Genomic DNA, 17,403 nt, shown 5'->3' with positions numbered 1-17,403 from the left:
TGAAATGCAGTGGATTAGAATTACCAAAATATTGAAACAGAAGAACAAAGTTAGATGACTCCCACTACCTGATTTCAAAACAAAAACTAACTATAAAGCCACAATGATCAATATGGTCTGGTGTTTATAAAAAGATAGGCATATAAATCAATGAAATAAAATTGAGACTACAGAAATAAACCCTGCATTTATGATCAGTTATTTTTCAACAAAGGTGCTAATACAATTCAGTGAGGGAAGGATAATCTTTAAATAGTGCTGAGACAATGGATAGTTACATGCAAGAAAATGAACTTCAACACTTACCACCACAGCATTCTTAAAAAAATAAAAATAGCTCAAAGTATGTCATAGAACTATATTTAAGAGCTAAAACTAATTTTTTTTAGTACCAAAGAATTTATGATATAGGAGAAAAGCTTCATGACCCTGGAGTAGGCCAAGAGTTATCAGATTTGACACCAAAAGCATAATCCATAAAAGATAAAATCGAGAAATTGGATTTAATAAAAATTTAAAACTGTTGTGCTTTAAAGGATACCACTAAGTATATGAAAAGAGAAGCTGTAGACTGAGAAAATATTTGTACATAATGTGTCTTATAAAGATCTTGTATATTCAGAATGTATACAGAACTCTCACAACTCAATAAGTAACCTTAACGAATACAGGAAGAAAAGATTTAAATAGTCATTTCACCAATGAAGGTACACAAATGGCTAATAAGCCATGATAAGTTGCTCAACAATGTACATTAAAACTATAATAAGATACCATTTTACACTCACTGGAATGGTTATAGTAAAAAATATATACAATAGCAAGTATTGGCAGAGATGTGGAAAATTGGAACTCCATATGTTGCTTGTTGAAATGGAAAACAATTTGGCAAATTTCTTTAAATTTATTTATTTATTTATTTATTTATTTATTTATTTATTTATTTATTTATTTATTTATTTTTTGGTTTGGCAAATTCTTAAGAAGTTAACCTAAACCCAACTTACAACTCAGCATTTACACCCTTGGGATTCTACAACCCCCCCTCCTCCCAAAATGAAAACATATGTTCATATAAAGACATATTTGTGAATATTCATAGTAATACAAAGTAGAATAATAATAAGAATCTAAAACTGGAAAAAATTTAAATATCCATCAGCTGGTGAATGGATTTTTAAAATGTGGTATATTCCATACTCATAGGCTGGAATACTATTCAGCAATCAAAAGAAATGAATTACTAATCACATGCTGCCACATTGATAAATCTCAAAAACATGGTTAGTGAAGAAGCCTGATGCAGACTTCATGATGTAGGATTCCATTTATCTGAAATGTCCAGAAAAGGCAAGTTTATAGAGACAGAAAGCATATTGATAGTTGCATAGAGCTAAGGATAGGAACAGGGATTAACTAAATAGGCACAAGGCAAGTTTTTGTGGTGGTGAAATGTTCTGAAGTACATTGTGGTGATAATCTCACAACTCTAGAAGTTTACTAATAAATCATTGAATAGTATACTTACATGGATAAAGGTTATGGTATGTAAATTATACCTTTGAAAATAACACTGAAAAAAAATATTGTTACCTTGTCCTTGGTTCTAGACTCTAAATGTAATAATTAATCCTGCCACCTGTTTTCCACTGTTACTTAGTATTAGTTGCATCTTTTGTTACTTACATTGCATTCAGAAAACATAGAAAACTTGGTCTTCTATTACTAAGCTGTACAAAAAAAAAAATTATAGTTTCTCTTATCTTTATCCCACCCCATGAATAGATACCTAAAGAGTTTAGAATCCTTCTTTCCCCTGTCATAAAGAGTATATAAGAATAATATTAAATTTAAAATGTACAAATGTATTATCTTTAAGAAAACTATTAATAAAGATGTGCATACAATTTTAGATACATTTCTCAATTACTATAACTTCTTTTATATCAGTAAATCAGTAAGTTATTAATCATACTATTATTGATCAACACTTATGGAACCTAGATATTAATAATGGCTTACTTTGTTGGGATGAGTACTGGGTGTTGTATGGAAACCGATTTGACAATAAATTATATTTAAAAAATAATGGCTTACTTTAATGCATACAACATGTATCATGGACCTGTGGCCATTCCAAATCATGTAACCATTAAACGTGCATTGAAATATTTCTTCTATTCATTAGTATAACATGAATAGAACTTTTCACAGTATACAGATATCATTTTGTATATCAAATGTATAGAATAAGCACAGATATTATTTTGTGATGTAATTAAGCTTAAATCAGTTCTACACCAAATTCTGTTTTTTGCAGGCGTATTTCATTAGCTAGTCCACGTCAGCTTTTTAAAGCTTCTAATATGACCCAGCGATGGCAACATAGAGAGATTTCAAATTTTGAATACTTGATGTTTCTCAACACGATAGCAGGTAATCTGGGCTCACGTTTTGACTTATTTCAAATGATAAATTATTTTTTTGAATGATGGATTATTATTGTGATATTATTTTGAGTACTAGTATAAGTAGCTTACTTTTATTTTCCTTTTTTAAAGTTTATTTATTTATTTTGGGGAGGGCAGAGGGAGAAAGAGAGAATCACCACTGCAGAGCCTGACTCGGGGCTCGAACTCACAAACTGTGAGATCATGGCCTGAGACGAAGTCAGCCGCTTAACCGACTTAAGCCACCCAGGTGCCCCTTACTTTTATTTTCATTATTACTACATGAGTACCTTATCAAGAGTAATTTTGGTAATAGAGCTTATGGTTTTACATATAAACAGCTGGCTATTTGAATAAATTAAAAATGGGTGTACACCCATTATACTTTTTCCAAAAATATAAAATGAAAATTTACAATCTTACTAATATAGTAAGAATGGATGCATTATGGAATAGTAGAAATGAAAAGCCATATAAAATCTTAACCTGTTAATAATTTAATTATGAATATTATATGATGAAACAAAAATGCAACATGGAAAAAAGCAAACTGTGGGTAAAATATTAAGTAAAGGAATACTTATATTATGAGCCATATATGAAAATCTGAAGAGTAAATGGCTCTATGAAAGGTCTATAATCATGTAGTATTACTGAACATCACCCACCGAAGCACTTACATTTGAAAGAGAGTAAGAATAGAAATGTGTCATTACTTTTCATTTGTGACAACTAGAATGAAGAAAACATTGAATGTATTTGTGTGACATTTGAGATTCACTTCAACAAACTGACACAGTTTGTATTTGAGGCACAAAGATACCGAGAGAAGTTATTTTAAGTATGTATATAAGCATTTACATGATTCTATAGCAAAGGGGTATTCAAAGTGCTATGGGGACTAAAAGGGCAGAGAGAAAGGGAAATTCTGTTATACTCATCCAGTTTATGGGAGTAAGGAAAAAATTAGGAAAGATTTCATGTTCGTATAAGGATGGATTTTACTTTAGGAGCACCTGGGTGGCTCACTCGGTTAAGCATCTGACTTTGGCTCAGGTCACGATATCATGGTTCATGGAATCGAGCCCTGCGTCTGGCTCTGTGCTGACAGCTCAGAGCCTGGAGCCTGCTTCGGATTCTGTGTCTCTGTCTCTCTTTCTCTCTTTGCCCCTCCCCCACTCACATTCTGTCTCTCTCTCAAAAACAAATAAACATTAAAAAAATTTAAAAGGGGGTGCCTGGGGCGCCTGGGTGGCGCAGTCGGTTAAGTGTCTGACTTCAGCCAGGTCACGATCTCGCGGTCCGTGAGTTCGAGCCCCGCGTCGGGCTCTGGGCTGACGGCTCAGAGCCTGGAGCCTGTTTCAGATTCTGTGTCTCCCTCTCTCTGACCCTCCCCCGTTCATGCTCTGTCTCTCTCTGTCTCAAAAATAAATAAACGTTAAAAAAAAATTTCTTTTTAAAAAATTAAAAAAAAATTTTAAAGTAAAGGATGGATATTACTTTAGCAGAGGTGGTAGTTGGAGATTAGAGGCGATGCCATGTAAAACTGAAGGCATAAGGAAGCATATAAAGATGGGAAAATATGAACTATAGCTAGAGAATGATTAATGGTATAGTTTATATATATGTATATGCATGTGCACATGTAAAGCCTGTATTCATAAAAGTATAATGAGAAAGAAAATTAAAAAGTTGTTATGGAGATACATTGTACAAGATTTTCTGTCAGTTTGAGGAGTTAGCAGCCAATTCATTGGGACGCTTGCAAGATTTTGAACAAATAAGTGATATTAGAACTCTATGGAAAATTAACTTGCAGGCAGAATGAAGGATAAACTGGAGTGGAGAGAAACTTGGCAGAGAGCAGAGTTAAGAAGTAATTGTATATAAAAAAAGGGGACTTGCATTAAAGAGGTGACAGTGGGAATTTAAGGCTTAAATAACATAAGATTTACAAGGTACAAAACATTTGACATCCAGATGACTGAATGTAGGGGGTAAATGGGAAGAAAGTGTTACAAAAGGCTTCCAGGCTTCTGGCCCGAATCATTAGGAAAATGGTGGTGCCATTAACAGAAAGGAAGTCAGAAAAGATTGATCTAGGGAAAGATGATGATTTTAATGTGTAGCTAGACATCCAAATTAAGATATTAAAAATATTTTTTAGAAGTATAGGTCAAAGAGGGTATTTGGAATTTGGAGATAGGACATGGAGTTTCATCTGCATAGATTGGAAATCACCAGGAATTAGTTGAGATTACCAAGACAAATAATACAGAAAGCAGTGAGACAAGGTCTAGGATTGTTCTTGTGCATGGCAAGAAGACAAAGGGAAAGTTAGTAAAGAAGAGAATGAGTGATCCCAGAGTTTATAGACGCTGGGATCTATAGACAGAAAGGTTTTGGTCACTTGTATCAAATGTCATTAGAGAGGTACAAGAGAATTAAGAATGAGTACAGGCGATGCCTTTAGCTTTGGCATTTGGGAACGTGTTGGTTACCTTTGGGGTTTATTTTATTACTTTAAACTTTATTTTGAGAGAGGGAGAGAGGGGAGAGAGAGAGAGAGAAAGAGAGAGAGAATGTGACCTGGGGAGGGGCAGAGAGAGAGGGAGAGAGAGAGAATCCCAAGCAGGCTCCTGAGCCTGACTCAGGGTTCGAACTCACAAGCCATGAGATCATGACCTGAGCTGACATCAAGAGTTGGGCACTTAACCAACTCAGCCACCACCCAGGTGCCCCTCTAGGGGTTCATTTTAAAAGCAAACAAAAAAGGTTGATTATAAGAACTGAATGGTTGGAGATGAAATGAGAACATTAGATATAGATGATAGTCTTCTTGTATAATAGTAGCGAGAATGGATTAAGGCAAAGGTGAGAAACCATCAAAGGGGGACAGAGAGGAACAGTAACAGTGCAAGTTACGAGTGAGATAGGCTCGAGCTCAGGTGAAGGAATTACAGCTCACAAAGTATAAAAGCACTGTTAGAGAAGGTTGGAAGAGAGGGAGTATTATGGAAATGGGAATTTAAGGGCTCGCATTGAAAAGTCTAAATTTTACCGGTTTAAGGAGGTGTTCATCTCACAGGCAGTTGAGGAAAAGGAATGAAGAAAGATTGAACAATTGTGTTGGACTTAGATATTATGTAACTAATAACTGACAAGCTTTTTAAGTAGTAGTGAGAGAAAAAGTTAAACGGACCTTTTTAATTAAGCATATGGTAAGTCAATGAACGCATAGATTGAATGCGCAGCAATAATTAGGAATATCTGATATGCTGTTATCTGCTATTATCTGATACATATAGGTTCTCATGACACTATGCATGATAAATTTCCCAAAAGGCAGTCCAGTAGGCATTTAGTAACTATATAAAGAATTAACCTTACTTAGTAAAAGTCTATTTACAGTGAGCTGGTGCATACTCTTTTTTGAAGATATAATAAATTTGATTACTTAAGAACAGACAAGATGATGAATTTACTAACATGTTTACTAACGTCTCAATCAGAAGAAGAGGGAAATGGATGGAGAGAATAAAAATATACTGCTTTTTGCCACTTAGTTTGGTTACTTTTTTCTGGGAGAAATTAAAATTGACCAAAATAGGTAGTGACATAATGACCTCTGAATTAAAATTGTCCCAGTTATTCATGTTTTGTTAAGACTGTTTGCAGGTCATTCAAGGAAGAACTGTGTTACTCTAATAGTCCTCAAGATGAATAGAGTGAAATGAAGTTAAAGACATCATAAGGAAGGCTCAGATACCAAGCATCTGTGTGAAGAACTACTTTAATATTCAGCTCTATATTGATATGACATCAGCATATATTTGAGAAAGAGAAAAGATGATAGAATACACAATAAGAAAGGAATTCAAACAATATTAATATACTTGTCTCCCTTATATTTTAGTGGTGAAAGTCTGTTCACATTAGATCTAACGAAAAATAGGTTTTAGACTAGTAAATAAATAGTGGAGCTGGGATTCAAATGCTAGTGTTTTGATGTTAGAAACAATGATATGATCCACTATGCTGCTCCCTAAAATAGTGATATCCAGAAAACCGCTGTGTATAGGTAGCAGGGCTATCTCATCCTTTGTTTTATTCATAATTTTAATAGACCTAAATGTGTCATTGAATGTCATTAGTTTAGAAGAATTGTAGAAGAGTATGTGGCAGCATTTATGAGTGGGGGAAAGCCAACACTGATGATGCTGCACGTTATGTTCAGAGGATCATAGAATTTGAAAGCTGTTGCAGAAATTTTAGAGTTATTTAGTACAACTCTCTTATTTTACAGATGACTAATGAATGTCCGCAGAGAATAAGTCACTTAAATTTGGTTGATTAGCTGCTTGATTGGTTGGTTAATTAATGGCAGAGAAAGGATTCTTGTTTTGAAAAGCTCTATGAGAATTGAAATTTTTTTTAAGGATTGATAAAGAATATTTTGTTTGATGCAGGCCTTCAAGTAAGAAAAAAATAGTCAAGTGTATTTTATAAGAACAGAAACTTGGGGCCAGAGTATCTGGGTTTGAATATTATTTGATCATTACTAGTTACACGGTTTTAGGCAAGTTTTCAACCTTTTGTGTCTCATTTTTTTATCTGTAAAATGGGGGATGATAATTCTGTAGGTTTATTATAGGATTGAATGAAATAATACATGTGTAACACTGAGGACAATGCCTGGCACTCAGAAAGTTAAGTTGTTCTTATTTTTAGTAAATGATATCCCTGAGTCAGTTTTATTTTCTTATTCTAAATGGAATGACTTCTCTCTCTCTGTCAGGACGGAGTTACAATGACTTAAATCAGTATCCAGTGTTTCCCTGGGTCATCACTAATTATGAATCAGAAGAACTGGATCTTACTTTGCCAAGTAACTTCAGAGATTTGTCCAAGGTAATTTTTCAGTAATCTTCTTAAACAGAATTGTCTTGTATATAACAATAAATTTGATTATCTTTAATTTTCACATTACCTTGTAAAAATCTTTTTATATAACTATAGCTTTAATATATTTATCTTTTAAATGTATTTTCACTTTCTGAAAGTGAAATTTAAAATTGAATTTAAAATTTAAATTTAAAACTGAAAAATTTGGAAAAATGGATGATAGAAGTTGATAAGTTAAAAGTATTAACACTTGTATTCCTTTTTCCATGTACATTTAGGAAGACCTTATTCTAAAATATTAACTTCTTTTATGGGTGTTAGTAATTGTTAACAGATGTGAGTAAATAATGGCCACCTCTCACTGGCACTTTTATAAAAAGACAAGTAACTCTTCTACACTTCTCCAGGTGGCACACCTGACTTCTTTGCTACCTCAAAATCAATCCTCTTTAAATCTAATTTTGAATTATATAAACCCAGTGCTTGAACCTTTCTTGACTTACAGTAATTTTTTTTTACTTTATTAAAAAATTTTTTTAATGTTTGTTTATTTTTGAGAGAGAGAGAGAGAGAGAGAGTGTGAGCAGAGTAGGGCAGAGAGAGAGGGAGACAGAATCTGAAGCAGCTCCAGGCTCTGAGCTGTCAGCACAGACCCTGACACGGGGTTCGAACTCACTAACTGTTCAAGACCTGAGCCGAAGTCAGACGCTTAACTGACTGAGCCACCCAAGGGCCCCTTGACTTACAGTTATTTTGACTGCAGAATAATTCTTTCCCAATTCAGTGTCTTGCTTTCTCTGCTTTTTATGTTGTTTTCCCTACTTTGTGAGTGAATGACTCTAGTCCTTTAGGTCACCCCCACATAGGACCGTTACTGTTTTCCTTCCCTGATATACCACTATCTGCTTCTTTCATAACACCTAAATATCCTGCATTTTACATGTCCTTCTAACTCTTTGTTTTGGTTCTTCTTGTCTCCCTCACTAAGCTCCATATGATAGAGTTCTTGTTCACCATTATTTTTCTGATGCCTTGCACAGAGCCTGCCATTCACTAAATGTATTAAATAATAAAATATATGTGACATTTTCCCCAAGTTATAAAATATATTAACTGTATTTGATTCTTTAAATGTAAAACATGTAAATAATAAAGCAAAATTACTCCTAATGGACCACATATCAGTAAGGAATAATTACATTTTATATGTATACACTCATGTATATACACATTGACACATCCACCGTTTTTTAACTGTTTTCCCATGTCTTAGGTTCTTTAAGAACTTTCCTTTTCTGTCCTAGACTATCAGTAAATAGAGTATTCTGTACCATCATTTTGTGATATAAAATAAGGTTATATGTCCTTTTTTTCTTTTAACCTTTTTTCATAGAGAATTTCAAGCATATATAAAAGTAGACAAATTAGCATAATAAATTTACATCTACCAAATTACCCTGCTTCAACAGTTGTCAACTCGTGGATACTCTTACTTTATTTTTATATTCATTTTCTTTCTGCCTTCTCATAGTACTTTGAAGCAAATCCTAGACATAATTTTATTCATAAATATCTCAATATGTACTTCTAAAAATGAAGGTCCCTTTTTAAAGAATAACCATTATACCATTAGCAAACCTAAAATAGTATCAATAATTTCTTAATATCATCAAAAACCTACTAAGTATCACATTTCCAATTAAATTACAACTTTCATAATTCTTTTTAGTGTGTTTATTCAGATCAGATCCAAATAAGGACCACATAGTGTAGTCAGTTGATACTGATTAAGTCTCAAGTCTCTCTTAATTCTGTAGGTTTCTCTTTCATCTTTTCTTTCTATCTAGTTCATTAGTTGAAGAAACATATTGTTTGTTGTATATATTTCCTCATAGTATGGAGTTTGCTTATTGCATCCCTGTGTTATAGTCTTAACAGGTTCCTCCATCTTCTATATTTTGCATAAATTGGTAGTTGGGTCCAGAGGTTGATAGAATTCAGATTGGATACTACTTCATAGGAAGTTTTTGCCTTCTTCTGTCAGAGGGCATGTAGTATCTTCTTTATTTCTCTTTTGTGATGTTAGTAGCCATTGATATGTAATGCCTGGATTCATTGGTTCTGTAATGACTGAAAAATCATGATATTTACATTCTCTCACTCGAATTTCATTTGTTATTGGGGACCCATTCCCTTCATCTACTGTTAGGTTATTCAGTGGTACATTGCATTGGAAAAGCAGGATAAACCTTTAAATTTTTCTCCTCTTATGCCAGCTTTTAAAACAGTGAACTGGTTCCTAACATCCTCCAGTGGCACTTAGTTTTTAAAAAACATCTTCATGGGGTGCCTGAGTGGCTCATTTGGTTGAGCGCCTGGCTTCAGCTCAGGTCATGATCTCACGGTTCGTGAGTTTAAGCCCCACATAGGGCTTGTTGCTATCAGCACAGAGCCGGCTTTGGATCTTTTGTCCCCCTACCTCTCTGCCCATGCCCCGCTTGCACTCTCAAAAATAAATAAAATATTAAAAAAATAAAAATAAAAAAACATCTTTATGAACTCATAGACCTAAATGTATTTGATGTTTCCATCCATTGCAGTTATTATTTCCTCTGGTGTCCATTCAGTTGTTTCTGTTTCTGACCACGAGGACCTTCTTTAAATTGCTCCTGAGTCATTTTAGTATAATCTTAGTAGTCTTTGATAACTTCATGCTGTCTTGTGTGACAAAGTGCTCCAGTCTTAACTCTTATATTTTCTGGCAGTTCTAGAATCATGTATTTCTTTAAGGAGTTATTGGGAGCCCTTTTAAAGGGAGATAATATCTGAAGACTAGTTTGGCCTATTGTGATTGTTACTGCTGGATTTGTCATTATTTCTCGGCCCTTTTAGAATGACTTGAGAAGAAATTTAAGATGAAATACATCATAAATTGAAATTGATTTCTCTAATTTAAATTTAGGATCTTATGTCCTTTAATGTATCAGGAGTCCGAGACCTTGCACCCATTTTTCAGATGGGCAGGAAATCCAGTCTTTCTCCTAAGTACTTTCATTCGTAATTTCTAGCAAAACCTAAAGAATTTTTATATATTTATCTAACCTAGAGGTTCTTTGTTGCTTCTCCTCTGCCTGTCTCTTGAACCAGTCATTCTGAAGTTCTCAGGATGCCAGACTTCTTGCTTTTAGTGCTGACTTATTCCAAGAATATGCCTAGTTCTTCCTTGATGGTGAAGTATTTAAATAAACTTCTACTGATTACCCAGTCATAGCAGAAGTGCAAGGCTGTCAGTGATTACCATCTCAATCTGAGGATCACTTCCTTGTTTCTGCAGATCCCCTTATGTAGGTACCAGTTCACTGCCATATTCAGTTTCTTTCACATAGAATCCAGGAGCTTCCGCTTTTCCGGTATCAGAGGGAGAGTATTCCCTTCTTTACCCACCTCAGGATATACCCTTTTATGCCCTAGCATGATTATTATTAGGAATGTTTGGGAGTAACCTCTACTCTGGATCCATAGGATATAATGTTTTTTCACACAGTCCAGATAATCACGGTACTCATCAGTGATGTCAACACAAAGGTTAACATTTTCGTTATGACAAATAGCGGTATTCAGTTACTGGCCACTTTCTCTTTGATTATCATACCTTCTGTCTCTATCCCCCATCTTTGAGATCGCCATCTGATCCTGTAATGCCTCATGTTCTCTTTCACCTTTATCCCTTTGATGTTGCTTTTCCCATCATCTAGAAATTTGTACTTCCATGGTACTGTCTGTACATGTCTATTATAACACATTACATAATCTATTATAATTTTGACATTTTTTTTCTCTCTGTTCCCTCTTAAGGGAAATTATTAAATAGAAAGATTCCATTAATTTTTTTTTATCTCTGTTGTCTGGTATCATTCTTAGAACTAAAAAAATTATAGCAGTTTGTATATATATTTTTTCACTTTAAAAGAGTTTTAATTTTCAAGAGAAAGTCTTTTTTTTACAGATCATATCTGATAAGGGATTAATATCCAGAATATGTAGAGAACTCTTGAAACTCAACAAAAAACCAAACAACCTGATTCAAAACTGGGTGAAGGACTCGAATAGACATTTCTCTAAAGAAGATTTACAAATGGCCAATGAGTACATGAAAAGGTGCCGAACATTACTGATAGTTATGGAATTGTAAATCAGAGCCACAAATGATATACCGCTTCGCACCCATTAGACTTGGTATTGTAAAAAAATATAAGCATAACATAACAAGTGTTGGTGAAGATGTGGAGAACTTAGGACTATTGTACACTGTGGATGGGAATGTAAAATGGTACAGTTGATATGGAACAAGTTTGGTGCTTCCTTAAAAATTAAAAATAGATTTACTATAAGATCTAGCTATTCCACTTCTGGATATATATTTAAAAGAATTTACAGCAGAGACTTGAAGAGGTATTTGTATACGCATTTTTATATTCATAGCAACTTTATCTATAGCAACCAAAAAATGGAAGCAATCCAATATCAATTGGTGGATAAATAGGTAAACAGAATGTGGTATATACATACGTACAACTCCTTAAGGAGTTAGGATACACACCACAAGATGGATGAGGCTTGAAGACATTATGCTGAATGAAGTAAGCCTTTCACAAAAGGACAAATACTGTATGGTTCCACTCATATGAGGTATTTAGATTATCCCTAATCATAGAGACAAAGTAGAATGCTGGTTGCCAGGGGTGGGAGGAATGGGGACTTCTTTAATGAGTATAGAGTTTCAATTTTGCAAGATGAAACAAGTTCTGGAAATTAATGCTAGTGATGGTTGCCCAACCGTATGAATGTACTTAATGCCTTTGAGCTGTACATTTAAAAGTGGTTAAAATGGGGGGGGGGCACCTGGGTGGCTCAGTTGGTTGAGCACCTGACTCTTGATTTCAGCTCAGGTTGTGATCCCCAGGTCATGGGATTGAGCCCTGCGTCAGGCTCCATTCTGACATTGGAGCCTGTTTATGATTCTCTCTCTCTCACTCTTTCTCTCTCTCTCTCTCCTGCTCATGCTTTCTCTCTCTAAATAAAAAAATATATTGGTAAAAATGGTAAATTTTATGTTCTGTATATCTACCACAATTTTTAAGAAAAGGTCAGCAAGGGAAAAAAAATATTAGTAAACTGGACACAAAGTAGAGGTTTGAAAAAGTGCTTTCATGTTCTGCTTTTGCTTCTCTGTGATCACCTTGAGAACATGCCTGGGTTAACCTGCTAGAAGGATGTGACTAACACATGGGGAATGTCTAGGTTGTACCAGCAGAGGCCATCTTAAGCCAGCCCTCAGCTGAATACAAACACATGACTGAGTATAACCAAGAGAACTAAATCTGGCCCAGAGTAGCAGAATATCCCAGGTAACCCATTGACTATGAGGAATAATAAATGCATAAATGGTTGTTTCCTGGGGTCTTTGTTTTTATTTTGTTTTGTTTTAGAAAAAGGAAAGCTTTACTAACATTTTGGTATCATATTTGTTATAAAACCCTGTAGTATTTCACTTGAATCTGTAGAACTCTCTAGTCTAATAATTGAGGACTGTGTATTAGTTTGACTTGTATAGTGAGCCATGCAGTAAGTCAGTAATAAAAACTTGCCAACTCTTTAATTCTCAGGCTATTATATCCTCTCTTTCCATTATTTGAATTTTATGTATGTAAAATTAAAAATCTCATCTTTCACTAATTTGTTAAAATGTAAAGTTTGCCTCACAAAATAAATTGCATTTAAATAAATAACCTTTCTGGTGTTCCAGAAAAATTGCCTGTGTAAAAATTTTTTAAACTGAGTCTTTCAGTTTGGACTTCTATTTAAACACATAGCTTAAGATTTTTTTTGTGCTTAGGAGGGTTTTTGGTAGGCTCTTCAAGATACAGTGGGTAGTAAGATGGATTATAGACAGGGTGCATGTTTCTGTCTTGATAGAACAGTTACTAATGTGATGAGTGGGAGGCTGTTTGGAAATTTCTGCTGAGGTTGTAATTCTGTCTTCTGCTACCTTTGTACCTGAACAAGAGCTCCCATAACCCTGTTGCCTCTTCCTACCATTGTTCTTTGCTAACTTCCTCTATTCTCTGCCTCTCACCTTGGTTCTCTATCCCACTAAAAATCTTGTATGAACAGAGGAAAGCCTCCAGTTTTTTCTTCTTCCTTTTTTTAATGTATGCTATATTGTGTTTTTCATTATGAGAATTCATTAAAATAATGTCAGCAAAACGCTGTAGTAAATGATTTGCCAGCAAAATAGAATCCTTTTTTAAAACCAAATTTTATTTATATGTTACAGCTATTTCTAAGGAACTTGACAAATACTTTTGTTGGGTGGATAAAATACTGTTTTAACTAATGCCTTTGTAATTTATCTTCTGTATATGATAAATAAGTTTAGTTTTTATGCCATACTAGATGACCAATAGTAATTTTGCTCTTTTTATTTTTTTAGATTTGTAAAACTGGTAGAGGGCCTTAAACTAAAAGAATTGATTTTGTTAGTCTATCCATATATGTCCATATCCACTATACATATAGAGGCATAAAAATATAATTTTGATGATTTAGTGCCTTTAATTATAGTAGTGGTATCCACTTTTATATTTTGAGAGATTTTGTGAGAGATTTATACTTTGGGCTGAGGAAAGAATATAAAGAATGCTTTCAACAAGAACTGAGGGACACACCATTGAATAGTGAACAGTAGTAATTAGCAGGGCTAGGAAGAAGTGGGAAGCTCTAACATTCAACCACATATCTTATAACTTAGCAGCAGTAGTTCAAATGCTATAAAAGTCCTTCAAATTCAAGAAAATGGAATTCTAGTTCTAAGTGTTTTCATTAAATATTGATGGAAATAAATGAATTTGGAATTAACTACATTATTGTAGGTGAAATAAGCATATTAGATTTTTGAAAATTGTGCTTTGCATGTATAAAATAATAGTAACTGTCTACTTTATAAAAGTATATCATTCCTGTTGGCATTAAAATCTTCCATAATGCTTACAGTGTGATTCAATTTGCAGATATCTGTTTATATACATACTTTCAGGGATACATCTCATACATAAAATGAGTTGTTTCTGTATTGATAATGATTATAAGAGAATTATATTAAAATTTTTCTCATAGTATGCATTTAGCAAACATTACTATTTGTTTAAATAAACTTGTGAAATCATAGAAAACATTCTGTGCAAAGTCTAATTTAAAACATAAACAGATCTTATCCCCATTCTTAAGTAGATTATATACCCTGACTGGCTTTAAAATGTATTGAATTATTTATGCATACTTATGTCCATTTAATTTCCTCAATGCTGTTTTTTAGAGGAGTTTTAGCAGCTTTGATACAATGCTACAATTTTACTTGGTAATTTCTTCCACGTTGCACAGGGAATTTTCTTTCTGAAACTGAATTAATATAATCAACAGCCTTTCTTCTGTATTATTTTTCTGATCATTCTTTGTGAAATGGGTTAGAAGGAAAATGTAAAAAAAAAAAGTCTTCTTGAAGGTATAAACTTTTATTTTATGCACAATATCTCCTTGTAATAATTACAAATTAGTATTGCCTGTTGAGAAGATCAAATAGTCTGAAAATCTGATGAAAGTTAATTTTTTTTTCTATGGATATATTGAGAAGGTCCTCACTTAACATAATGGTTTAATCTGTTCTTTCAAAGCTGAAAAAAGGTAGGAATGAATTTTGAAGCTGATTTTTTTCCTTTGCTTTCCCAGTTATTTCATTGCTAGTGTAAAATCCTGACTGATGGGAAAAAAAAAAAAATCCTGACTGATGAGAAGACAGATCTAACCATGCATAGACTTTGGAGTGACATTAATCTATATTTTACAGAATACATTGATTTTTATATTTTGACAACCTTCTTGAAAGAGATAAGAATGAACATTTTCTTTTTGTCTTTTCTATATAAGAAATTATAATTAGGACAGGAATATATTTACAAAATGTCATATCATAGAAACAAATTATGATGGCAGAGTGTTTCAGTAACAGGGCTTTCTTTGTAGATTAGGAAGATTTTCTTTACCACTGTGATTTTTTTTGTCCTTAATAGGGGATTGATTGTGTAAACCAGTTTTCCAAGAGAGGAAAATCCAGATGATCTGAGGCAATTATTTCTCTTCTAATTGATCAACATAGTTATTTTGGAATATTTAATATGTATATGTACTGTCATCTGAATACCTGTTCCAAAAAATGAGTTTGTTCTTAGATTGAAATGCAGTTGATAAGCATTAACTTCCAAATGAAAACTGCACAACTAAGAAAGAACATGCCACCTTATTGTTGTTAATTAATTTTTATTGAGAACTTCCTTTTTTCAGGCTCTTATTTAAGAATGTTACATGTGTTAACCCTCACAAAGCCCTTATAAGATAGGTAACGTTACTTATTGTCGTTTACAGAGACAGGAACTGAGGCACTATGAAGTTAAGCAAGTTGCATAAGGTCACACAGGTAGTGGGTAGCACCAGAATTTAAACACTAAGCCAGTGGTTTTCAAACTGCAGTTTACAGCTAACATTTTAAAAAATGAATAGAAAAAAAATTAAAGATAATAGAGAACAAAAAACAAAAACCAAATAAACAAACAAAAAACAGAATCAGACCTCAACTGTAGAGAACAAACTGATGGTTGCCAGAGGGGAAGGACGTGGGGGGTTGGGCAGATACCAAACCTGGGATGGTTTGGGTGGTGAGTGGGAGATACAGGCTTGCAGTTATGAAATGAATAAATCATGGGGATAAAAAGCACAGAATAAGGAATTCAGCCAGTGATACTGTAATAGCAATGTAATGGGAGAATTGGTAGCTATACTTGTGGTGAACATGGCATAATGTATAAACTTGTCAAATCACTAAGTTGTACACCTGAAACTAATGTGATATTGTGTGTCAACTACTCTCAAAATGGATAAATAGATAGGTAGATAGATTTTGTAGAGAAAGAAATGAATAAAATTACAAAGTATAACATGAAGAAAATATCAGTGTGCATTATGTATGAATCTTCTGCTTAAGCTGTGTGTGTGTGTGTGTGTGTGTGTGTGTGTACATGTGTGCACTGGGTTATGGTTTATGTGACCTATTTCTTACTATAAGTTTTGGCCCAGAATGTTTGAGAGATACCACAGTGTGCTATATTGCTTCTACATTTGCCATCAATTTCTGAGTCTGTTTTAATGTTATTTTGTCAAGTTGCCTTTCACCTCTCATGCTGAAATACAAGGTAAAATGCAACCAGCATTCTATGGCTTTAAAGAGGAAAGCTTTTCCAAATTGTTCTTCTTAGTGTGCTTGTCCCAGGTTCCCAGGTTATGCTCTACGCCTTTTTTGCCTAAGCCTGTTTTATGAAAAAAACTGAATGTTTGCTTTAAACTATTGAATCCCTGATGTTATAACTTGAGTATTCATTTATTTTTTTCTTTTGTTTATTGAATAATATTGTGTGCCAGGGACTCTTCATTTCTGGAAATCCAAAAGAATAAAATTAGGTAGTTACTCTCCTACTAAAAAATAAACTGAAGGTTGGGGTGAAAATGAAGAAATGGCCAAGGTATAAGCAAGTATTTTATTTTTTAATAATTAAAGCTTACATTCTTAAAATGATGGAAAATACTAAGAGAGTTTGAGGTAGAGGGAAAAGAAAATTAATCATCCATTTTTCAGCTTTAGAGTGCAAGCACAATATGAGCTGTTCTTTAGGTTCAGAGTGCAGAAACAAGAAAAGTAAATATTAGGGGGAGATGAACTTGCACCACAATTGCTTGATTCTTCCTTGCAGTGTAGGAATCTAAGGAGAATTTACTATTACCATATCTTCAAACTGAATTTCAAATTGTGGTCCAGGCCCTAGTAAATCATAGTGGTTTTTTTCCACCAGGATTGCATATGTTACAATGCCATACCCATTCACAACTGTGTTGAACTAACAGCTTCTGTTGCCCTAATCTGGATCAAAATGTTTCTAATGAG

General features: G+C 33.7%; 1 protein-coding gene across 7 annotated transcripts in view; it reads left to right on the top strand.

The window, feature by feature from the left end:
- The window catches only part of LRBA (LPS responsive beige-like anchor protein), a 577,381-nt gene that overhangs the window by 372,396 nt on the left and 187,582 nt on the right, over positions 1 to 17,403 (top strand). For all 7 annotated transcript variants that reach the window (XM_086704123.1, XM_086704122.1, XM_086704121.1 and 4 more), the window contains 2 exons: positions 2,321 to 2,436; positions 7,249 to 7,361. In XM_086704123.1, the coding sequence (XP_086560249.1) occupies positions 2,321 to 2,436; positions 7,249 to 7,361 (229 nt within the window). The remainder of the gene's footprint in view (positions 1 to 2,320; positions 2,437 to 7,248; positions 7,362 to 17,403) is intronic.

The sequence above is a fragment of the Puma concolor genome, chromosome B1, assembly GCF_028749965.1.
Source record: "Puma concolor isolate L17-30 chromosome B1, mPumCon1.1.hap2, whole genome shotgun sequence".
Lineage (NCBI taxonomy): Eukaryota > Metazoa > Chordata > Mammalia > Carnivora > Felidae > Puma > Puma concolor.
This window is presented reverse-complemented; position numbering and strand designations above follow the sequence as displayed.